Source organism: Schistocerca americana, chromosome 7 (genome assembly GCF_021461395.2).
Source record: "Schistocerca americana isolate TAMUIC-IGC-003095 chromosome 7, iqSchAmer2.1, whole genome shotgun sequence".
Classification (NCBI taxonomy): domain Eukaryota; kingdom Metazoa; phylum Arthropoda; class Insecta; order Orthoptera; family Acrididae; genus Schistocerca; species Schistocerca americana.
Window position 1 is genome coordinate 549291887 of NC_060125.1, and position 26602 is coordinate 549318488.

Here is a 26602-nt window from a genome sequence, read left to right on the forward strand (position 1 = left end):
GCTGAATGTATGTGATGTATTCTATATTTGTGGCATTGTGATCGTGTAAGTGTATTGAGTGCTTCTAGGTCTGTGTTACTCCATTTCACTACTCCAAATGAGTAGGTCAATATTGGTATAGCATAGGTATTTATAGCTTTTGTCTTGTTTCTTGCTGTCAATTCTGTTTTCAGTATTTTTGTTAGTCTTTGTCTATATTTTTCTTTTAGCTCTTCCTTAATATTTCTATCATCTATTCCTATTTTTTGTCTGTATCCTAGATATTTATAGGCATCTGTTTTTTCCATCGCTTCTATGCAGTCGCTGTGGTTATCCAATATGTAATAATCTTGTTTAGTGTGTTTTCCCTTGACTATGCTATTTTTCTTACATTTGTCTGTTCCAAAAGCCATATTTATATCATTGCTAAATACTTCTGTTATCTTTAGTAATTGGTTGAGTTGTTGATTTGTTGCTGCCAGTAGTTTTAGATCATCCATGTATAGCAAATGTGTGATTTTGTGTGGGTATGTTCCAGTAATATTGTAACCATAATTTGTATTATTTAGCATGTTGGATAGTGGGTTCAGAGCAAGGCAGAACCAGAAAGGACTTAATGAATCTCCTTGGTATATTCCACGCTTAATCTGTATTGGCTGTGATGTGATATTATTTGAATTTGTTTGGATATTAAGTGTGGTTTTCCAGTTTTTCATTACTATGTTTAGGAACTGTATCAATTTAGGATCTACTTTATATATTTCCAATAGTTGTAGTAACCGTGAGTGGGGTACACTATCAAAAGCTTTTTGGTAATCGATGTATGCGTAGTGTAGCGACCTTTGTTTAGTTTTAGCTTGATATGTCACCTCTGCATCTATTATCAGTTGCTCTTTACATCCTCGTGCTCCTTTGCAACAGCCTTTTTGTTCTTCATTTATAATTTTGTTCTGTGTTGTATGTGTCACTAGTTTCTGTTTAATGACTGAAGTTAATATTTTGTATATTGTTGGTAGGCATGTTATGGGGCGATATTTAGCTGGGTTCGCTGTGTCTGCTTGATCTTTAGGTTTCAGATAAGTTATTCCATGTGTAAGTGTATCAGGGAATGTGTATGGGTCTGCAATGTAACTGTTAAATAATTTAGTTAGATGTGAATGTGTTGAGGTGAACTTCTTTAACCAGAAATTTGCTATTTTATCATTTCCAGGGGCTTTCCAATTGTGAGTAGAATTAATTGCTTGGGTGACATTATTATTATTATTATTATTATTATTATTATTATTATTAATCAACTATAGTCTTAACACCAAGCGTGAGTGTACAAAGCTAGTACCGATTACACCATCTTCGTCAGTCGCACTAGACACTACGATGAACGCTGCAATAAACACAGTACTTTGCCTATTATTCACTTACAATGCTCGAGCCTATCTTGCGCCTTCAACATGAATTTACCATTCGATAAATTTTGTCTATGCTGCCGTAACCGCACACCATTACACAATTCTGTCTCCCGCTCCTCTGTGACCACCGTCAACTTCCAACCCTTCCGGACGGCGACTTTTGGAACTGGCGCGCTGGCGTCTCTTCAGCACGGTGTCTCCGACTGCGTGTCACATTCTGATCACGTAAACACAATAGAAGGGCACGCAGTAGCAAAGTATGCGTTTCTCACGTGATAGTCTGAGGAGAACAACACTTTTCTCAACAATTCTCTTTCTTTACGATACTTTTATAACCGAAGAATGAAATCAAATGGGCACTGACTCTAGGGGCAAACTCATATATTAATTTTCGTGTTATAAATTCAACAAAAATTGTATTAATAAGATGTGAGGTGATATTTGTGGTTTCAGAGGATACTATCACTTAGCGCAGTTACTTTCTTCAAGTATAGCCCTACGCGTTGCAGGAATTTATTCCAATTTTCAAGTGCTCCGTGAGTTCGAACACAGTACTCATGTATATTGCCTCAGCAGTTAAATTCCTGAAAAACCGCGAGCTATGCATGAAAAAACATAATTGGCGCAATATTTTATTATCCGAATCACTATTTTTGGTTAAATTATTGAGCTGAGGAGACCCCATAATGCTATGTCCAATGGCTATTGACAGAAAAAAAAGTTCCGAGTCACTTATAAGGGTTTTATTACAAGTTTAACTGCCAACCAAAAAGATTCTTCAGACACACATAAATTAACCGTGCTAATGGTCACTTCTGAGGCCCACATTTAGGTAATTAAATCAGGCCGGCCGGGGTGGCCGAGCGGTTCTAGGCGCTTCAGTCTGGAACCGCGTGACCGCTACGGTCGCAGGTTCGAATCCTGCATCGGACATGGGTGTGTCTGATATCCTTAGGTTAGTTATGTTCAAGTAGTTCTGAGTTATAGGGGACTGATGACCTCAGATGTTAAGTCTCATAGTGCTCAGAGCCATTTAAACCATTTTTAATTAAATCAGAAACTTGTTCAAATTCAAACACACCTTAATACCACTACGCTAGACGGAAGTTCGGCATTGCCGTAAAAGTTAACCAACAAAATAGCTACTTGAGTAAGAGTGAATGAGCACCGTCAAAGTCCACGTTACCGTCTGGGATGACCGTTGACGTGAAGACTTCCAGGGGTCGACGTTTCGGGGATCGGTGGAGTGTGGACGACGCCTCGGTTGCTGCCAGGAGCCGCTCATACGATGTGAAGACCTTCCGTGCCCCAGCGCGGGCCTATACAGGGTGTTACAAAAAGGTACAGCCAAACTTTCAGGAAACATTCCTCACACACAAAGAAAGAAAATATGTTACTTTCAATGTTAGAGCTAATTTTATTACTTATCTTCAAATCACATTGATCATGGAATGGAAACACACAGCAACAGAACGTACCGGCGTGACTTCAAACACTTTGTTACAGGAAATGTTAAAAATGTCCTCCGTTAGTGAGGATACATGCATCCACCCTCCGTCGCACGGGATCCTTGATGAGCTGATGCACGCCTGGAGAATGGCGTTTTGTATCACAGCCGTCCACCATACGAGCACGAAGAATCTCTATATTTGGTACCGGGGTTGCGTAGACAAGAGCTTTCAAATGCTCCCATAAATTAAAGTCAAGAGCGTTCAGGTCAGGAGAGCGTGGAGGCCATGGAATTAGTCCGCCTCTACCAATCCATCGGTCACCGAATCTGTTGTTGAGAAGCGTACGAACACTTCGACTGAAATGTGCAGGAGCTCCATCGTGCATGAACCACACGTTGTGTCGTACTTGTAAAGGCACATGTTCTAGCAGCACAGGTAGAGTATCCCGTATGAAATCATGATAACGTGCTCCAATGAGCGTAGGTAGAAGAACATGGGGCCCAATCAAGACATCACGAACAATGCCTGCCCAAACGTTCACAGAAAATCTGTGTTGTTGACGTGATTGCACAATTACGTGCGGATTCTCGTCAGCCCACACATGTTGATTGTGAAAATTTACAGTTTGATCACGTTGGGATGAAGCCTCATCCGTAAAGAGAACATTTGCACTCTAATGAGGATTGACACATTGTTGGATGAACCATTCGCAGAAGTGTACCCGTGGAGGCCAATCAGCTGCTGATGGTGCCTGCATATGCTGTACATGGTACGGAAACAACTGGTTCTCCCGTAGCACTCTCCATAGAGTGACGTGGTCAACGTTGCCTTGTACAGCAGCACCTTCTCTGACGCTGACATTAGGGTTATCGTCAACTGCACGAAGAATTGCCTCGTCCATTGCAGGTGTCCTCGTCGTTCTATGTCTTCCCCAGTCGCGAGTCATAGGTTGGGATGTTCCGTGCTCCCTAAGACACCGATCAATTGCTTCGAACGTCTTCCTGTCGGGACGCCTTCGTTCTGGAAATCTGTCTCGATACAAACTTACCGTGCCACGGCTATTGCCCGTGCTAATCCATACATCAAATGGGCATCTGCCAACTCCGCATTTGTAACTATTGCACTGACTGCAAAACCATGTTCGTGATGAACAATAACCTGTTGATGCTACGTACTGATGTACTTGATGCTAGTACTGTAGAGCAATGAGTCGCATGTCAACACAAGCACCGAAGTCAACATTACCTTCCTTCAATTGGGCCAACTGGCGGTGAATCGAGGAATTACAGTACATACTGACCAAACTAAAATGAACTCTAACATGGAAATTAAGCGTTTCCGGACACATGTCCACGTAACATCTTTTCTTTATTTGTGTGTGAGGAATGTTTCCTGAAAGTTTGGCCGTACCTTGTTGTAACACCCTGTGTAGTACACGAGCTCCAGGATACATTGATGACTATGTTACATCACGTGGTATGCGGAAGAAATCAGAATCGCACATACCGCGACCTTTGGTGGCGCATGTGAGGCCGCTTAGTGGCCGTCGATGGGTGTTTGCGTACACCGGGGCACCGACAACGCTAACTCCTAGTCGGTCCGGAACCCGCTTTACACGTCCGTTCCGCGGGTGACCGGTGTGGCAGGCACACACCGTAGAGACATTACCTAGACATTACGCAGTGGATCTTCGTCTGAATTTTCAAACACAAACTAGGAGCGAGGAAAGGCCAGTTGGGTTATCAAATTGACCACCTGAGGCATTTTTTCGCAAAAATTGGTTTATCTTTTAATAATAATCACAGTAATGAAGAAAAACTTAGTTATGTCAGACAAAATTGCACAATGCAGTTCTGGCCAAATTTTCATAGACAAAAGAAAAATGAAAATGGCCAGATTGAGCGTCAAATTGAACAGCGTGATGACTAGTTTCGCAAAAAAAAAAAATTAAATTAAATTACATGGAAGGAAGCCGGATAATTAACAACAAATTAGTTATTAATCTGAGGGAAAATTGCACAATTGATTTTGTTAGCTTTTTCATAGACAAATGACGAGTAGGAAATTTACAAATATCGTATCAAACTGACCAGCGTCAGGTCTAATTTTGAAAAAAAAAAAAAGTGACTGCTTCAGCTGTGCTCATCTTGGGCAGACGAATATTCTTTGCCGGTCAATACTACTGTTTTCGTGGTTTTGAGACATGAGAATGTAAATATTACACGTTGTGCATATTGAAGCTTTGTAACGTATATTAAACCTATTTTACACTAATTGTTGCTTCTTCAGTTGGAGAGTTTCATGGTGGGTGAAATGTCGTATATTTTTAAAACCAGTCACATGACGTGTGAGTGGTTAAGCCATACTTAGTGAGCCGCGAATCATCTTGTTCCTTGAACAGGAAGCTCTCTTTACCAAGGAACAAGTGATATCTGCAAATGAACTGAGACTCTTTAATATGTTAACATTTTTCGCTTTTTTTAGTAAATAGACATTTGTGTAAGCTGCGAATAGTTCCTATTTCAAAATACAGACAGTACTGACAAGATTTTCTCCGTTGTAATACTTTTAAATATGAATATTTGTTCCTGGGTACATGACCATGTTTTTCAGTTTTTCACGTTTGGAAAAAACCTTACTTTTCATGAATAGTTTTTGTAATTTCAGGAAAAGACTGCAGAACGCATAAAGTGAGTGATATCACTTCAGAAAGTAGTAATAAATTATATTAAACTTCTACTACAGGGCTAGCTAGAGGTGGAAGTGTGAGAAGTTTTCCAAGGTACAGCACTCTCGCCTCCCCTTTAGAATTCAAAGTTAAACACTGAACATTAAATTCCCAGTCGGTACTTTATTTGGTGCACGTCAGTCCGAACATCATTCTAATGGACTCCAGATGTTTCCCTAATCTGTTTTATTTCTTAGTTTTAGACAGTCATTGCACAAAGCATTTGACCTTTTCTCCTAAATCAGTTATCTACGTTTGCAAATACAATACGGCACGTGGCAGAGGGTACTCCGTAGCATTACTAATCATTTCCTTTCGTCTTCCACTCGCAAATACAGCGAGGGAAATGGACTGTCTATACGCCTTCGTATGAGCCCTAACTTCTCGTATCTTACGTTTGTGGTCTTTACGGGCAATATGTGTTGGAAACCGTAAAACATTCTGCAATCAGCTTCAAACGCGGGTTCTCTAAATTTTCTCTACAGTGTTCCTCGAAAAGAATGTCGGCTTCCATCCAGGGATTCCAACTGAGTCCCCGAAGTATGTCCGTGACACTTGCGTGTTGTTCGAACCTATCAGTAACAAATCCAGCAACCCGCCTCTGAACTGCTTCGATGTCTTCCTTTAATGCGACCTGGTACGGATCCCAAACACTCAAGCAGTACTCAACAATTGGTCGCACTTGCGTCCTATATGCGGTCTCGATTACTGATGAACCACACATTCTTATAAATCTCTCAATAAGCCTTAGTAGACCATTCGCCTTCTATATCACAATCCTCACATTCTCGTTCCCTTTCATATCGCTTTTCAGCGTTACGCCTACGTATTTAAACGTCGTGATTGTGTGAAGTATGTCATTTACTAATGGTGTAGCCGCGCGGGATTAGCCGAGCGGTCTGGGGTGCTGTGGTCATGGACTGTGCGGCTGGTCCCGGCGGAGGTTCGAGTCCTCCCTCGGGCATGGGTGTGTATGTGTTTGTCCTTAGGATAATTTAGGTTAAGTAGTGTGTAAGCTTAGGGACTGATGACCTTAGCAGTTAAGTCCCATAAGATTTCACACACATTTGAACATTTTTTTAACTAATTCTGTACCCAAAGACTACTCGTTTGTTTTTCCTGTTCCTCCGCATTAACTTACATTTTTCAACAATTAATAGCTAGTTGCTGTTCATCACATAATTTGTCGAAATCATCTTGTATCCCTACACAATCACTCAACTTCGACACCTTACCGTATACCGCAGCATCTTCAACAAACAACCGCAGATTATTACGCATCCTGTCCGCCAAATCATTTATGCATATAAAGAATAATATCGGTCCTATCATACTTCTCTGGGGCAATCCTGACGATACACTTACCTCTGAAAAACACTCGGTGTCTAGAACAATATAACAGGGTCTATTTCTTAAGAAGTCTTCGAGCCACTCACATATATTGGACCTATCCCAAATGCTCGTATGTTCTTTAACAGCCAGGAACGGGACACCGTGTCAAACGGTTTCCGGAAATCTAGAAATCTAGAAATATGGAATCTGCCTGTTGCCCTTCAATCATAGTTCGCAGTATATCATGTGAGAAAAGAGCAAGCGGGGTTTCGCATCAGCGATGCTTTCTAATTTCCTCCTGATTCGTGGACATAAGATTCTCAGTCTCAAGAAAATCTATTAGATTCGAACTGAGACTGTGTTCAAGGATTCTACGGCGAACGGATGTTAGGGATATTGGTCTGCAATTTTGCGAGTCCGTTCTTTTACCCTTCTTGTATACAGGAATTACTTGTGGTTTTTCCCAGTGGCTTGGGAGTTTGCGTTTGGCGAGAGATTAGCGATAAATGCAAGCTCTGTAACGTGCAAATGCTTTAGAGTTCTCTTTGAAAAATCGGATTGGGATTCCATCCGGATCTGATGACTTAATTGTTTTCAACTCTTTCAGTTGTTCCTCTACGCCATGGATGCTTAATACTATGCCGTAAACACGGGAGTCTGTTCTATGGTCAAATGACGGTATGTTTGTACGATTCTCCTGCGTGATTGACTTATTAAACAAGAAATTTAGAACTTCGCCTTTCGATTTTCTATCTTCAGCTGCCACTCCAGTCTGGTCAACGAGCAACTGAACGCAAGCCTAAGACCCAGTTAGCGACTTTAAGTAGGAGCAGAATTTTCTCGGGTTCTGTGCCAGATCTTTTGCTAAGGTATGACGGTGGTATTTGCTTTATGCTTCGCGCATCGATCATTTCACAGACGCACGAGTCTCTACTAACCCTTGCCTGTCGTCATTTGCGCGTCCTCTTTTGAACCGAGAGTGCAACAGCCTCTGCTTCGTCACCATTTTCCGAATCTCGTTTTTAAACCATGGAGGGTCTTTCCCGTCCTTGATCCACTTACCAGGCACATAATTCTCCAGATCACGATTTGAAATGTGCTTCAACTAAGCCTATAATTTCTCTACGTCGATCTTAAAGGAAGTACGTGATCTCAGTGTAGCAAGTGAGATGCTAGCAACTGATTAGCTGCTGTTTCTAGTAGACACACTTTCCTAGTGTAATTCTAGAAAGGTTTTTACTAACATAATAATAAGAAATTATATTCGCCGTATAGTTTAACGTTATTTGCAGTTCGGGCTTTTATACACAAAATGCCAACAGTTTATGCCCTCGTAGTTATAAGAAATATAGCATTACAACATTGTTATACGAATTCCTAAGTAAAATTTTTCATGTCACAGTAAGGAGGATTCCTTCACAATCGCTGGCAGTGATCTAAACGAGACCCTGCCCTCTTCACATAACAGAAGTTTTTCGGTCAAGAGCTTGATGTTCCTCAGTTACAGGGAAAATATGATCCCTTATGTGTGTTGTTAATGTAATGTAGCCTCTGCTTAAACAAAGATTACTTTTAGTATTTTGACAGAAGAAGAGAGTTGCTGCGTCAATTCTGGTAGTCTTCAGTCCGATACATCTAAAATTTACTGAAATTCTGGTAAATCTTGTTAGTGGTACTTGCGTAATAACTCGTGAATAACGATGTAGTTTTTATCTGAATAATTTGTCCACTGCGGCCGTATTTAAACAGATTAGTAATCCACGCAGTAATGAATGCCAAAATGAAAATATCCGTTTGAAATTAGTTCTGAAAATACCAGATAAAGGGTGTTAATGTTGACACAAATAAAATCACATACCTCTTTAACAAACGTAAGTCGTATTTTAAAGATAACAGATACGTAATTTCCAGCAGTACAAACCTTTTATCAACCAAGCAAAACAACAGCATCAAGATGCCACATCCTATGTGTCACTAAGATGCAAAGAAGAATGAGCACAAAGTAGTAGTCTCTACGTTACAGATGAAACAACTGTCTCTAATTACTCTTTGCTTTGGTCCTATTGTAGATACGATTTGTAAATCCATTTTCAAACTCCGATAAAATTCCTGTGTCCTGTGTCTGTTTTTTTACATCATTTTTGACACAGTTCGTTTATATTTTGCACTAAATTTTTCCAGGAGACGTTACACTTGGTTTGTTAACTGATTTCTTAAGTGCCGCAACCATAGTTGCTACAATGACATCGCGGTCGCTAATCCCCGTTTCTATACTGACGTTGCCGATAAGGTCGGCCCTGTTTGTAGCTACAAGGTCTAAGGTAGTTCCAATGCGTGTGGACTGCAGAACTAGCTGCTGAAGACAGTTTCCACAAAACGTATTTCAAAGTACTTCGTACGACTGTCTGTCTGTACCCCCCGCAATGAATCCATAAACATCGCAGTCTATACTCGGTAGGTTAAAATCGTCTCCAACTAGTACTGCAACATTTGAATGGACTTCAAATGTTGCTTTGATCTGTTTCATTTCTTACTTTTATACAGTCATTTCACGAAAATTTGACCTTTTTTCCTAATTTTTTAAAATCAGTCATGTCCCAAATACATTTGTGGAGATGCGAACTCCTTCCATGCGTGTTGTCAGTTTTGAAGTGGTTCTAACATTCTGCGTGGTGTCTGTTTGTTCTAAGTCGTGTCTCCCTACCACTTTAGCGCAACGACGCTCTGAGCGTGTTTTTTAGGGAATTGACTAAATTGAACCTGGGACCTGTTGCTGGTAAGGAGACGCCAGACCACACATGACATGTAGAGTTCAGAAGAGTTCAGTGAGACTAGCGACGATATAATCAAATACTTAATGATTTCAGTGTCAGCTCCACTGCACTCCCTGTAAAAGAATCTTAACACTAACTAAATTTAGTGGAAGAGGTTCAAGGCGTTCCTATTTTTAGTTAGCTGGTAAAATAACGTCGAAAAAGCAGTTAAGTTTACTATTGGAAATTTTATTCTACTCACAAAACATTGTTTATAAATTGCACTATTGATAAAAGGAAATATTTTAATACAGGATGATAAAAACCAACTGCGTTCAACAAAAATGTGAACGAATATTCCCTGAATGGGTTTCCGAGTTTTCCAAGTTCTATAATGGATCGAAGGATGACCTATGCCATATCACATCTATAATCTAGGTTTAAATTAAGTTTCACAAAAGAGAAAACTATCAAAATGGTCTACAGTGACAGTCAATTATATTTAATTACTTATTTAACTTGTCGTAAATCACAGTGGCTGATGTTGCTTCTCAATGATTATATAACAGAAAAATCATCGTGTTTCAGATTTTAACTTATGTAGCAAATGTGAATACCATTACGTAAAAAGAGGGTGTAACAGATGAGACTTCTGCAGTTCTGAGTGAAGCTTTATGCGCTGTTATGCGGCATCGCGTGCGTTCATTACCTTGTCGTTGGTTAGGCAGCGTCAGGGGGCGGCGGGCGGCGCAGCTCCTCACATCTCGCCGTCTCGGAAGCAACTCTCTCCTAACTTGTACTTACTACAATTTACCGAAGTTGGTTTTAGAAAAGCTATCTGGCTGTGTTTTCAACTGACCTATCAGAGTCTCAATGTTAACCTTAAGCTCCGCCTACAAAACTTCTGTCTGTCCAATGAGAATCATTATGCTTTTCGTGTTGGGGAAATGTTTTTAATGTTTGCCACGTCACAGAGACGTGAAAAAGTCTCACGCTGAAACTTGCAGCTGGTGTGGCCCCTTTAGTGTTATCGTAAGGGCTCTATCTTTTAACATGGGCTGGGGGGTGGTTTTGGCGGTCGGCTGGCGACGTGGGTGTCCGTCCCTTATCGTAGGGCCGCCTAGTCTACACGATTCTGCACTCGGCTTCTGTTCTCGTTTCTCCCCTAAGAACTGCGTCTGTTTCACGGTGGGAAGGTATGACATACATTTAGGCGTTATTCCATTTGCTCACTCGTTGATCGTATTACGAGGGCAGTTCAATAAGTAATCCAACACATTTTTTTTTCTCGGCCAATTTTGGTTGAAAAAACCGGAAATTTCTTGTGGAATATTTTCAAACATTCCCGCTTTGTCTCGTATAGTTTCATTGACTTCCGACAAGTGTCAGCGCTGTACGGAGCTGTTAAAATGGCGTCTGTAACGGATGTGCGTTGCAAACAACGGGCAGTGATCGAGTTTCTTTTGGCGGAAAACCAGGGCATCTCAGATATTCATAGGCGCTTGCAGAATGTCTACGGTGATCTGGCAGTGGACAAAAGCACGGTGAGTCGTTGGGCAAAGCGTGTGTCATCATCGCCGCAAGGTCAAGCAAGACTGTCTGATCTCCCCCGTGCGGGCCGGCCGTGCACAGCTGTGACTCCTGCAATGGCGGAGCGTGCGAACACACTCGTTCGAGATGATCGACGGATCACCATCAAACAACTCAGTGCTCAACTCGACATCTCTGTTGGTAGTACTGTCACAATTGTTCACCAGTTGGGATATTCAAAGGTTTGTTCCCGCTGGGTCCCTCGTTGTCTAACCGAACACCATAAAGAGCAAAGGAGAACCATCTGTGCGGAATTGACAATTTCTTGTCAAAGATTGTTACAGGCGATGAAACATGGATTCATCACTTCGAACCTGAAACAAAACGGCAATCAATGGAGTGGCGCCACACTCACTCCCCTACCAAGAAAAAGTTTAAAGCCATACCCTCAGCCGGTAAAGTCATGGTTACAGTCTTCTGGGACGCTGAAGGGGTTATTCTGTTCGATGTCCTTCCCCATGGTCAAACGATCAACTCTGAAGTGTATTGTGCTACTCTTCAGAAATTGAAGAAACGACTTCAGCGTGTTCGTAGGCACAAAAATCTGAACGAACTTCTCCTTCTTCATGACAACGCAAGACCTCACACAAGTCTTCGCACCCGAGAGGAGCTCACAAAACTTCAGTGGACTGTTCTTCCTCATGCACCCTACAGCCCCGATCTCGCACCGTCGGATTTCCATATGTTTGGCCCAATGAAGGACACAATCCGTGGGAGGCACTACGCGGATGATGGAGAAGTTATTGATGCAGTACGACGTTGGCTCCGACATCGACCAGTGGAATGGTACCGTGCAGGCATACAGGCCCTCATTTCAAGGTGGCGTAAGGCCGTGGCATTGAATGGAGATTACGTTGAAAAATAGTGTTGTGTAGCTAAAAGATTGGGGAATAACCTGGTGTATTTCAATGCTGAATAAAACAACCCCTGTTTCAGAAAAAAAATATGTTGCATTACTTATTGGTTAATTTAATGTCAGGATTTATTCGGAACTATGTGACATACTGTCGGATTTGCTATCGTGTCAGGGTTTTCATGGAAGGTGTTGGATTTGCCTGACACCTTACATGATTTGCAGCATTTCACGGTGGTGACGGGTAGAGCTCGCCCCCGAACGCCTGTCCCTGTAGTGTCCTGACCTCGTGGCGGTAGCCACACGTTGTGCCGTCCCACGTCGTGTCGGCTCAGGCAGCAGCCATGTCCTGAAGATCCTCGAGGCGTGCCCGGCTGCGTTACCGCATTGTCCGCCCCCTCACAATGGGCCCGCACACACCCACAGTCCTTAATTGGACGACCAATTACGGCCCTCACAACCTCCTGGCAGTGGGCACACACCTCAAGGTGGAGGTCTAACAAACTCCGGACACTGCCAGGCGCCGCGCCGAGGTCAGAGACTTGCTGGCTTATGTACGTACTGACGGCGGTTATCACTGAAACAACCGGTTTTCGGTTATATCGCTGTTTTTCCACGCCATTTTAACGTGACTGTTAAAACCGCTCAAAATAACAGGTTTCTAAAATAACCAATTTTCAGTTATTTATTCCTATTATTTCCTGTTTAGTAAAAGTAAAAAGTGAGACAAGATTAAAAAATATCGACTCCCTCAGTTTCAAGATACAGAAACTCAAAGTACGGGTTGAGACAAAAAGGACTTTACAACTTTGGAATGATACAGAAATTTATTGAGACGACTTACAGATCATAAATTTAGACAATATTATCTGTGGAGCGCAGCGATCTGATACTATACTAAGGTTAAAATCAACAGTCGAGACCGCAATAATATTTGTTTACTTACAGGTTTCGGCTTATGTTGAAGCCATTCTCACAATTTTTGCGCCTCCTATGGATGGTGCTGGAGTCACTTCGGTTTTTCACATCGTACCGCGATCGACAGTATGCTAACCTAACTTACAGAATGGCTATAAGTGTAATTTTTCAGCAAATCACCTCAGGTTTCACATAAAAGTGTCAAGTGTCGTTTTGGTTCGATGAAACTACCATTTGTGACGCGGCAAACATCCCACCAACAATCAATTTTTCTCCACAGTCCTTGCAGCAAATCTGGAATAACTTCTGCAATGGTGGCGTAGATTCGATTTTTCAGGTCGTCTAAATTGTTTGGTACGAGAGATACATACACACGGTTTTTAATGAAACGTCAGAGAAAGATCACCAGTGATGGCAAGTTTGGGGTGCGAGGTGGCCAAGTGATTGGCCCTTCATTGCCAACCCACCGAGCTGGGAAGCCATTATCGAGGAAACCTCGGACTTCCGTGACGAATGAGGTTTGTGCATCGTCTTGCTGGTAGTAAACCATCCCATCTCGTTCATCTTCATCGATCTGCGGAATTGAAAAGTTTTCAATCATATCCAAATTCACAATACCGGTGAAAGGTGCCATTTTAACTGTGCCCTACGCTGGCGCTCCTGGTGGCAGAATGGGGTACTGATGCACTACGTAAATGTTGAGGTTGTTTGCCACAAAATGACACGTATACTGATTCTGTCAGTTACCTCAATAAATTTCTATATCATTTCTATATCATGTCCTTTTTGGTTCACACTGTATCAAATTACATAAGTAAATAACAGAAAACTTAGTCCATCCAGCGCCGGCCTGGGTGGGCGAGCGGTTCTAGGCTCTACAGTCTGCAACCGCGCTACACCTACGGTCGCAGGTTCAAATCCGGTCTCGGGTATGGATGTGTGTGATGTCCTTAGGTTGGTTAGGTTTAAGTAGATTTAAGTTCTAGGGGACTGATGACCTCAGAAGTTAAGTCCCATAGTGCTCAGAGCCATTTGAACCATTTTTATTCCGTCCAGCAGCCGCTGCTTTTTTCGAAAAGTGATAAGTGGATGAATACTACAAAAAATCGCCAGCATTTGCCTATTGATATTAATTTCTTGAAACTCTCCTCAGAAATCATGTTGTAATCGGAGATCATACCACAGTTTGGGCGTTATGAATAGTCCATCCTATCAGTGAGGACATGTTTGAGCGCTCCTCGGATTCTAACAAGTTGTAAAATGGCGGAACAAACTCAGCTGGTGATACAGCATCAAATTTTGCCAAAAACTTGGCGGTAACCAAACAAATTATTCGCAAGATTCAGAAGACTGTAGGGGACAATGCCGTGAGCTACTTGTAGATAAAGGAGTGGTAGAACCGTTTCAGAGAAGACCATACATCAGTGGGTAGCGAACCGCGTTCAGGCAAACTCTCAACAAGCCGAAAAGACAATAATAATTGAGAAAGTGCGGACTTTGATTATGGAAGACTGTCGTCTCACAGTACGAGAACTTGCGATTGAGGTGGAGGTAAGCATTGGATCGGTAGATTCAGCTTTGAGACACGACTTGTGCAAATAAATTCGAGGCGTTGAAAAGTTCAAATTTGTGGGTTCGATGATAGACAAACAAAATCAAAGACTAGCAGAAGTGCAAATGAAACAGCAGAATATTAACAGAGCCTCCAATCCCATAAAAAGCTTCTACAGTCTGAACAGTTGACAAAGAAAACTAAATTGAAGCTACATAACACAGTCATGAGACCAGTTGTAAACTATGAACCAGGAACTTGGAGTTAAGCTAAAACCGACGAACACCAGCTACAAGTATTTGAAAACAGAGTTCATGGGAAAACCTTCGGTCCATACTGCGCTAATGATTCGCAAAGCTGAAAAACAGACACAACACACAAATCGATATGCTATTACAGCAAGGAATGCTAGTGAGCGTAATAAATTTCAGATGATTTCAATGGGCGGGCCATAAGATGTGAATGAAAGAGGACCGAATTGTTTCAAGTCATTTGGTAAAAGATCAAAGGAGAGACACAAAGATAGAACGCCTTTGGAGGCAACAAATGAGATCAACGCTGTATCTTTGAGTCCCTTAGAAGCTAAGAAGAAGAAGAAGAAGAAGAAGAAGAAGAAAAAGAAGCTAAAAAAATTGTGAAAAAGGAGGACGTCCGCGAAATTCGTGCCGAAACCGCTGACAATGGAGGTGAAGCAACGCCGTCTGGAAATCGTACAGAACATTCTTATCGATGAAAATAGTAACCCCCAACTTTCTGAACACTGTGATTAGAATCGATGAGACGTGGGCATGTGGGTACGACTCAGAAACCGAGATGAAGTAATGACAATGGAAACTCATAACTTTCCCAAGGCCAGGAAAAGCACGGGTTTCTTTGACACTCAAGCACCGGTTCCAAGGCCAAACCATCACAGGGAATACAAGCAAGAGGTGTCTCTTCGCTTTCGTGATGCTGTGCGGAGCAAATGACCGGATATGTGGGCAGCGAAATCAAAGTAGCTTCATCAGGATAACGCACCCGCTAATTCTACGCATCAGACCTTCATCGCCAAACATGACATTTCTGTGGTTAGTCAGGCTTCCGACTGCCCCGACATGCCTCCGTGTGACTTCTGGCTATTTCCCAAGCTGAAAATGTCCGTGAAAAGGACACGGTTTGAGTAAAAAGAAAACACCACGCGGAATGCAATCAATGGCCCGAGTGATCACCACCGAGTGAGGTGGCGCAGTGGTTAGCACACAGGACTCGCATTCGGGAGGACGACGGTTCAATCCCGCGTCCGGCCATCCTGATTTAGGTTTTCCGTGATTTCCCTAAATGGCTCCAGGCAAATGGTTCCTTTGAAAGGGCACGGCCGACTTCCTTCCCCATCCTTCCCTAATCCGATGAGACCGATGACCTCGCTGTTTGGTCTCTTCCCCCAAACAATCCAATCCAATCAGAGTGATCTCCATTCCAAAGACGCATTCTAATAGTGTTTCCAACAATGGGCGGAGAGGTAGCAAGTGTGTGTGTGTGTGTGTGTGTGTGTGTGTGTGTGTGTGTGTGTGTGTGTGTGTTTTGCCAAGGAGATCACATTGAAGAGGAGGAGGGTTCTGTTCAATAAAAATATTTCTGCCAACCAAAGGTTCGATACTTCGATACTTTTTGAACGTATCTTCCATTCCACACATCAGTGTTGATGAAAAGGAAGACGTGATATCGTCCCTAATACGAATTTCAAACAATCACAGCAAGTGGTGGCACACGTTCATCTGAAAACACGGATGGCGTGGTGAACGCCTTGTCATTTTAGTATTTTAAGGCGCAGATTAGCCGCGTGCAACCCTAGCAATGTGTACGACCCGACCCTTTGGTGAAAGAATGAAATACCAAAATAAATCTTCGGAAAAGGCCGCCAGTTCGTCGTAAGCAAATGTTTTACACCCTAGCACAGAAAGCCGGTGGCATGAGCAAAAGACTGTCAGCGCAAGCGAGAGAGGCCGATGTTTTCGCATGTCTCGAACGGCTCAAGCAGCTTATGTCACAGGTAGGGAAATGTCGGACAAGGCTCGAAGTATTGATAGTCTCGTACATAAAGACGTAAACACTGAAGCACCAAGGAAACTGGTTTAGGCATCCGTATTCAAATAAAAAGATAGTACACAGGCAGAATACGGCACTATGGTCGGTAACGCCTATATAAGACAACTGTCTGATGTAATTGTCAGATCGGTTACTGCTGACAACTGTCTGATGTAATTGTCAGATCGGTTACTGCTGCTACAATGACCGGTATCAAGATTTAAGTAAGTTTGAACGTGGTGTTATAGGGATGGGACACAGCATCTCCTAGGTAGCGATGAAGTGGGGATTTTGTCCGTACGACCCTTTCACGAGTGTACCGTGAATGTCAGGAATCCGGTAAAACATCAAATCTCCGACATTGCTGCGGCCTGTAAAAGATCGCCGGCCGCGGTGGTCTCGCGGTTCTAGGCGCTCAGTCCGGAACCGCGCGACTGCTACGGTCGCAGGTTCGAATCCTGCCTCGGGAATGGATGTCTGTGATGTCCTTACGTTAGTTAGGTTGAAGCAGTTCTAAGTTCTAGGGGACTGATGACCTAAGTCCCATAGTGCTCAGAGCCATTAGAACCATTTTTTTTTGTAAAAGATCCTCCAAGAACTGGACCAAAGATGACTGAAGAGAATCGTTCAGCGTGACAGAAGAGCAACCTTTCCGCAAATGGCTGCAGGTTTCAGTGCTGGGCCATCAACAAGTGTCCGCGTGCGAACCGTTCAACGAAACATCATCGATATGGGCTTTCGGAATCGAAGGCCCACTTATGTACCCTTGATGACTGCACGACACAAAGCTTTAGCCTCGCCTGGGCCCGTCAACACCGATATTGGAGTGATGAGTGGAAACATGTTACCTGGTCGGACGAGTCTCGTTTCAAATTGTATCGAGCGAATGAACGTGTACGGTTATGAAGACAACCTCATGAATCCACGGGCCCTGCATATCAGCAGGGGACTGTTCAAGTTGGTGGAGGCTTCGTAATGGTGTGGTGCGTGGGCAGTTTCTGTGATATGGGACCCCTGATACATCTAGATATGCTCTGACAGGTAACACATACGTAAGCATCCTGTCTGATCGGCTGCATCCATTCGTGTCCATTGTGCATTTCGACGGACTTGGGCAATTGCAGCAGGACAATGCGATAGCTCACACGTCCAGAATTGCTCCAGGAACACTCTTCTGAGTTTGAACACGTCCACTGGCCACTCAATTCCCCAGACATGGCCGGCCCGGGTGGCCGAGCGGTTCTAGGTGCTATAGACTGGAACCGCGCGACCGCTGCGGTCGCAGGTTCGAATCCTGCCTCGGGCATCGATGTGTGTCCTGTCCTTAGGTTAGTTAGGTTTAAGTAGTTCTAAGTTCTAGGGGACTGATGACCACAGCTGTTAAGTCCCATAGTGCTCAGAGCCATTTGAACCCCAGACATGAAAATTACTGAGCAGGTCTGGGATGCCTTGCAACGTGCTGTTTAGAAGAGATGTCCACCCCCCCCCCCCCCCCTTCCCCCCGTACTCTTACGGATTTATGGACAGCCCTGCAGGATTCGTGGTGTCATTTCCCTCCAGCACTAGTTCAGACATTATTCGAGGCCATGCCACGTCGTGTTTCGGCACTTCTGCGTGCTTGCGTGGACCTTACACGATATTAGACAGGTTTACCAGTTTCTTTGGCTCTTCATTGTAGCTCCACGCCGGGTCGCACCTTCGCAATTTATTTTTGAGATTGCGACTGTAACCGAGTCCTAATCTATATCTGACTTCAATTTCTCTTAAATTTTCTTTTTTATTTCATCCAAATATTCTACGTGTAGGCCCTATGCTACAGATGCCCTACATCAACCGTGTGCGTAAGTTGATAGCCACAGAGACACCTTCTACGGCAAATAAACAATGTTTTAGAAGTGCTCTTAAATTTACAGGTACGACATTTAAGGAACAGACTACTTCCAGTTGGTGGATGTGATAAGTCAAAACTGTTTCTCTCATGTTCACTTATAAACAGGGGCCTCTTCAGCTCTAAGATAGACATCGCTGACAGGAAATCAGAATGGAACTATTCCGAGATTTATTGAGGTCTGCATCTAGATACGAAATTAAATAAACAAAACATTCAAACAAGAAACAATAAAATGTTTTTTGAAATAGTTTGTCAGAAAGTAAGAAATAAAATACGTTACAGAACCGTTTACAACACCTCTGAATGAAGCTTGAAATCATGCAAAACAAAATGAGGAGCCCATTGATAATTTAAAGTTAAATGCTTAACTTAGAAAATTAGAGTTTTAAAGACTACCATAGGATATTTTTCTCGTGGAATTTGACTCCGTGGTCTCTCTAGGCCACAAAAGTAAAAGTATCTCAGCTGCTGTATATTATTTAGAGCTTCATTAAAAGACGCGTCTAATGTTCCTCTAATCTGCTTTTATCCCTACTTTTAGACAAATCATTTCACAAAACATTTGACCGTTTTCTTACAATTATACTTTATGTTCAAGTATTGTTAATGAAACATGAAATACTTGGATAATACATCTAAATTTCCATCGCTATTCTACTATTATGTATTAAGAGTATATTGCTTAAGAGAAAGCAGGAAGTTTCAACTTATGCAATGATTTGATAATTTTTTACACTTCACATAGATAGCTAGCAGGAGCTGTTTGTGAAACATTTCACTTCTCATTCAAATCACAAGTAACGTTTTGCGTAGTTACCAGATTACTCTGTAGCAATTAAATCTTCCTTTGCAAAACTAGACCTAACACAGGCGCACTTGATACCCCCACTTGTCCATATCCCTCTCTTCATTTGGTCATGAAAATTCGAAAAAACAATTCACTGCCTAATTTCTAGGCAGTCTTGTTTTTGCTCCGCTCAAACATTTGAACAATTAACTTTCGCCCGAAAATTAACAAAGCTCAAAGTAAACGTTGCACCCCCTGATTTATCTAGTGTTTAAGGCTTGGGTGGTCAACAGCATAAATTAATCTATCTCTGATCGCACTATCCACAGAGACGAGTGAGTAAGAGGTGTGTACCACAGCTCGCGCACCCGGAATCTGTAGTACAGTATGTAGCCACCGGCTAAAAAATCACACACACACACACACACATACACACACACACACACACACACACACACACACACACACACACACTCCTTACGAATGCGTAAGGAAAGCAACATAATATCTCCATGACACAACTCTTCCGTCTCAGATCGGAATCTCATTCGTTTGCTTATCAGGAAACTTAGCTGATAACACTGCAGGCAAAATTCTTTTGGATATCTACCACACTGATCATTAAAGAAGCCACCTTCAAAACTAATTGGTCTAAGCTAGTTGTCTGATGAACAAAATGCAGTGGTACTTCTGCAACTTATATCTCAGTTACTAAAGGCGTTTTACAAAATCTGCGGAAGCTGCAAGTATCCAAAAAACATTAAATTTTCTCTCGTCTCGAATCAAAAGCTCGGACAAAATGACTGTTATTAATTAAAAGTCAACGAAGATAACAGCTGCAGTCACATACCGGTGACACAGGGCATATGGCTTCAACAACCTAACAGGTCTGAGAGGCAGACGTTTTAGCAACATCCGGCCGTGCGACGCACTTCACATGTTATCACCACCCCGCACTACATGTTACTCGATTCTCGTCACACAGCGGCCTGCCCACTATATCAACAGGACGCAGGCGTGATGTTTGCGTATTCAGATATGCACTAAAGATAAAGGGGGCAGGATGCATAGTTAATGCGTTTTTGAAGTTTCATTTGGCACTTGATGATGCGATTTGATTCCTGAAAGGTTCCTGGCATTTCGGTCAGTAAAAATTTGAAACTAAAGTAAACTCATTTGTATTTCATTGAGGTCGGTCAGTGATGAATTTTCGTCATATTCGTTAACGTCTAGTAATAAAGGATAACGACACAAAGGAATTATACACATTGGATGTTAGTGGGTATTGATTTAAAGCAATGGAGAAAGTTGAAAATTGGTGCCAGAGTGGGATATGAGGCCAGGTCTCGTGCTTACGAGGCAGATGCTCTGACCACTACGCCATCCGGACACAGTGATCACCACAGCTGCACGGTCTATCCTAGAACGCCTCCCGTCAGATCGATATTTTCAACTTACCCACACGCTACTAATGTAATGATCCTTACCCATTATCCCAATTACCCGCAGCATTTCACCGGTTCCTGTAAGACTTCGAATCTGATGTGCAGCTGCACTGAAGGGATTAATGGCCGTCCTCGCCTTAATTAGAGATATGTCGTGTGTGTTCCTTCAGACACGTCCGCAAGAACAGTCACCACATATAAATAATGGATAAATCTAACGTCTGTTTACTTGTTTATTAACTTTTAGTTTTTGATCGTCCTGGCCATTTATTATACAAACAAGCTGGTCAGATTCCACACGTGTCATGCCACAGAATTGAAATTTATAGGTGACACAAAAAATTTATTATATTCCAGAGAATTGTTGGTTTTACACTGAATCCAGTCTTCCTTGAAAGTGAAAAAATGCAGCTCCACCGAAAGAAACAGCGTAATTTTCCAAAAGCGATATGACAATCAAACAAACGTAAGTTATACAGCAGCTGCTAAACCCACGATCAGTCACGTAATGCTAGGGAAATCACTTCTAGAGGCGTATGAGAATTCTATAGTGAATAAAAGCTCTGTCTCCAGATTCATGGGGGAAGGGGGGCAAGTGTTCTTCTTGCCACCCCATTGGCGAATCGAAGAGGAAGCTGCAGTAAAACGTCATTTTATCTAACAGAATCACCTGTCACATTATTCAACTCAAGAATGTGGATCTCAATAAACAATTAGCTCCGAAAACAATGTCCACAGAACTTTGAATCAAAAATGACTGTGCCGGCCGAAGTGGCCGTGCGGTTAAAGGCGCTGCAGTCTGGAACCGCAAGACCGCTACGGTCGCAGGTTAGAATCCTGCCTCGGGCATGGATGTTTGTGATGTCCTTCGGTTAGTTAGGTTTAACTAGTTCTAAGTTCTAGGGGACTAATGACTTCAGCGGTTGAGTCCCATAGTGCTCAGAGCCATTTGAACCATTTGAGCCAAAAATGACTGTAAGTGGGAGGCAACAAAAAGGGACCACATTATTTATCTGTTCTAGGCAATACGGTGAGAATTTAAAGACATTAGGCTGTCCAGTGAACTTAAAGATTCACTTTTTTAACTACTATCTTCAAGCAGAGAGAGAGAGAGAGAGAGAGAGAGAGAGAGAGAGAGAGAGAGAGAAACGAAATGTAAGCCGATAGTCACGTAATTACTATGAAATAAAGAAGAGTTTTCATATTTCTACTTCAATAAAACATTTGTTCACATATTGAAAAATTAAATTACTTTCCATACCGGTTTCATAAATTTTGCTGTTTTATAATTTATAAAAAAAGTCACATTGCGACAAAACTGATGTTAGGCATGGATTCAGTGCTCAAAGAACCATAAGATTAGCCATTCCTATCGCTGCATCGCAGTACCTGCCGTCATGACTGTACCCGAGGCATCGTTTTGTATTTTAACACTTTGACTTACCACTACGACATTCATTCTTTCTTCTTAAGGTTTGCTTATCACTTCGTGTTCATTGTCTAGGCACATGCCCCGCTTATCTTGAACTGGACAGACGCTTATTTAGCAGCATACTAGTTCTATGGATGTCCTCAATCTACAATTGGTAAAAATTTTCTTAGATATTTTATTATGCCCGTACACGATAGAACCATTCCTTAACTATTATTTTTCATTTATTCTTTTGTAGATAACTAGACGATGCCCTACAAAAGCTAAACGCGTCATTAAAGCAATATTTTCGTAACCAAGACTGTTTTGTTCAAAAAAATAATTTTCCTACGGTTGTTATGCCAGTTGCCCACATGGAGTGGGAGATGTTCTACACACTGCGCAACAGAATTCAAGAACCACTTTTTCAAAAATCCGTAATAGCCTCCGACTGCGACGCATAACTGTGAAATTTGGTTCACAAAAACCATCCTGTGTAACGATGCAAACGCACGGTGCCCTGCGACGCCCCCCCCCCCCCCCCCCCCCTCCTGGGGCTCTATTGCGCTTCAACCAGCAAAAATGTCGGCACATGCGAAAAAACGCCACAGCTCAGTTCATGGAATGTGTAAAGTGCGTTAACGATGTCACAATGGCACCAAATTTCATCACAGTTCTGCCCAACGCCACCGTATGCGTTTCACACGATGGGAAGATCGTCCTACACCCTCTTACTGAAATTTCGTCCCTTCTTTGACGCCTCTGCGAAGGAGGTCAGAACCGCGACACCCAGCACGGAGTCACACCACTTGTTAATGAGTTGCCGAGGAAAAAATTCCAGACTCGCCAACGCTCAGACCCGGCATGAATAGGCTTGAGGGGATGGGATAAATGGCGTCTATGAAACCACCCCTTTCTCTGGTACATTGATTCCCACACATATCATATCCCTTTGAAGCGCAGCGCCACCGCCATTTTTACTCCCGTGTACAGGTTGGAAGCGTTATGGACTCATCAAAACCATTCCACGAAATTTATAGTTTATCAACATTTATTTCGCGTGGAGTGATCGAGGGGTGGGGAGGGGGGAAGTGGGGGAAGGGGAGAGGGAGCGAAATTGACAGATGTGTGAATGCGAGGCTATTTGGAAAGTGAGGAACGATCAGTCGCCAAATGGAAACCACTGTGAAAATCCGACGGGGCTTTTCACAGACGTGTTAGGCAGTGTCTCTAGTATGACTATCGATCGCATCAAGACGCTCTTTTCAGTTGTGAGGTCACCGTGTGCGAGTAAAGGTGCCTAGAACAATAATATCTCCCCCCAAGTAGGAGAGCCCACTGAGAGGCTTCGCCTTAATGAATGCAGCCCGCCTGACACAACTGCCACGCACTTCCTTCTTCATGGCAATTCTCAGCCGCATTCTGCAGGGGCAGTGAAGATGCTCTCGCAGCCTTTTCGATGGGAAGTGTTCGATCACCCACAACACAGCCCTAATTGGCTCGTCCTGAGCATCACCTCTGTTCACATGAAACTGTGGATACGAAGACAACACTTGGGTGCAGGCTACTCACTATAGACCAGCGTAGAGAACTATCAGAAAGCACAGGCGGCTGCCTTCTATGACGATGTTATTGGAAATTTGGTATAACGCTCCGACAAATGTCTAAGTCGGAGCGGCGACTATGTAGAGAAGTACCTGGAAGGTGTAGCTAAATGTGCAAAGAAAACAGTTTTGATTTTCACTGCGGTTTCCATTTCGCGACCGATCGTTCCTCACTTTCCGAACAACCGTCGTAAAACAGCAAAGGGACGCGCTGACAGGCGCCAACAGGCAGGCAATTGGAATATCAGGGCTGTCTGGGGTTGCCCACCTGCAGGCACCTCGGAGTACTTTAAAGGATCTCTCTGTACAAGACCATTTTTAAGGGGGTAGGACGTCAAACGGGCCGACTTGGAGCAGGAGAGGCACCACAGGACATTTCAATTTCCAGTGTCTATACCTTTACAAATAAATTCATAAAACTTTGTTAGCACAACCAGGAAGGATTCAGGATTCACACTAATAGCAGTGGAAGTTCTAAAACATAATGAAGTAATTTTTTTACATGTGAAATTTCATCATTTTTTCACTTACTAATGGCAGCATTTGTTGCTATAGGTACACTTTTCTTCATAAGTAAGAGAGATTCTTCGATGAATTTTGCACAGATTCAGAAGGATGTAGGTTGCAGTAGGTACTGGGAGATGAAGAAGCTTGCACAGGATTGAGTAGCATGTAGAGCTGCATCAAACCATTCTCAGGACTGAGGACCACAACAACAACAACAACAAACCATACTTAAAGGTGTATGAAACTCTAGAATTTTCCAAATCTATTAAAAAGTGTGGCAAAAATTGAGGTAATTAACTATAAAATTTACGTTTTTTCTAAACATGAAGTTTAAAATATAAGAGCTCATTCGTTTTTTTCATAAATTAAATAAATTCTAGAGTTTCATACACCTGTGAGTATGGTATGTATGCTGTGCAAAATTCATCGAAGAATCTCTCTAACTTACAAAGAAAAGTGTACCTATAGCAACAAATGCAGCCATTAGTAAGTGAAAAAATGATGACATTTCGCACGTAAAAAATTTATTTTGTTATTTTTTCGAACTTCCACTGCAATGGGTGTGAATCCTGAATCCTTCGTGGTGATGCTGACAAAGTTTTATGAATTTATTTGTAAAAGTATAGACACTGGAAATTAAAATGTCGTGAGATGCCTCTCCTGCTCGAAGTCGGCCCGTTTGACGTCCTACCTCCCTTAAGACTCTCAATAAAAGTGGGTGAGTGCCAGCGAGGGTTTTGCCGAACTGAGAGGTATTAGAAGGACCCTTTGTTATTTTATTCGAGCATTTGTCAATACCGCACGCGCCCCCTGCCCCCTCCGGCCACAGGAGGACGCGAAATAAGAGCGCCGTAACCGCACTGGTTGCAACATGTGAGCTGGACGCGACAGTGAAAATTGCGACCGCGCTGTGCACCAAAGGGGTGCTATCACGCTAAGTGAGAATCGAGCTCCCAAATATCCTTGTAGAACGGTTGAAACGTTAGAGGGTGTCAGCAGTGTCAAGGTTGTCCAGAACGTCTTCCTGCTGCTCATCACACTGACAACTGTAGTTTTCGACAGAAAAATGTGTGGGAGTCAACGCCCAGGCAAAGGAGTGGTTTTATTGACGCCGTTTACGCCACTCCCTCAGGCCTTTTCGTGCCAGTTCTGAGCAGTGGTGTGTGTGTAACGTTTTGCTCGACCATCGATAAGAATACTGCGCGATTTCAGTGCTGCACGTCGCGGTTCTGCCCTTCATCGCAGAGGCGTCAAAGAAGGGATGAAATATGGGTAAAAGGGCCTGTGACGATCTTCTCTTCGTCTAAGTCCACGGTGGCGTTGGGCAGAACTGTGGTGAAATTTGGTGCCAATGTGACGTCATTAACACAGCTTAAACGTCACATCAACTTCCGAACTGTGGCCTGTTCTTCGTAAGTGTCGACATACTGCTGTTTTGAAGCTTCGTCGAGCCCAAGGATGATATCGCATGGGGTCATGCTTTTGCATAATTACAGAGGAAGGTTATAATCACCTTTGAGCCAGTCACAATTATGTGTCGCTATGGGACGCTATAACAGGGCTTCGAAAAAGTGATCCTTTAATTCTGTTGGGCAGTGTAATTTGTCTTAGCCTTCCATATTGATTGCGTCAGCAGTAAATGAGTTTAGCTTTCGCGTTCCCTCTTGAATCTTGAACAGCCCAGAGTCGCTGAGAATGGTAAGCATTTGGTGTGGTGTCGTGGTGTGTTCCAGGGTCGTGAGGTGGACGTGGGCCGGCTCGGTCTGGTGATGGTGCTGGCCGGGATGGTGGGCAGCGTCTGCTGCGGAGTCGTGCTCGACAAGACGCACAAGTACAAGTGAGTACCCTACACCACATGATGCACAAGTACAAGTAAGTACCCTACAACACATGACGCACAAGTATGACTGAATACACGACATCGCTAGATGTATGAGTACAAGTGAGTACTTGGCACTATGTAATGTTGTTGCATTAATTTGTTCTGAAAGCGGTGCTGATATTCAAGACCATGGGTTAAAAGCTGTGAGCTATCTGAGGAAGTTAACCTTGCATTACTGAGCAACTGTTTCACCAGGTATCCAGTCTAGCTTACCAAATTCCCAACCAGATTAACATTAATTATAATCTTTTAGTAGTCATCTTACGATAACATATAGACAATTTAAATAAAAAGAAATAAATAAGTTTATATTTGGACATTTATTTTAACATTGATCATTGTTCCGTTAAAATTTCAGCATATTAAACTTGATTCATAACTAAACTGGTGCCTTATTTAGGATTGTGAAAATGTGTGTTTGTAATCTTACGGAACACATCAAATATGGA

At 42.7% G+C, this 26602-nt stretch overlaps 1 protein-coding gene across 1 annotated transcript in view; it reads left to right on the forward strand.

Annotated features, from left to right (window-relative positions):
- Positions 1-26602, forward strand: part of LOC124623082 (feline leukemia virus subgroup C receptor-related protein 2) — a 756299-nt gene that overhangs the window by 649161 nt on the left and 80536 nt on the right. Inside the window, exon 5 of the mRNA XM_047148874.1 lies at positions 26005-26108. Coding sequence (XP_047004830.1) covers positions 26005-26108 — 104 coding nt within the window. The remainder of the gene's footprint in view (positions 1-26004; positions 26109-26602) is intronic.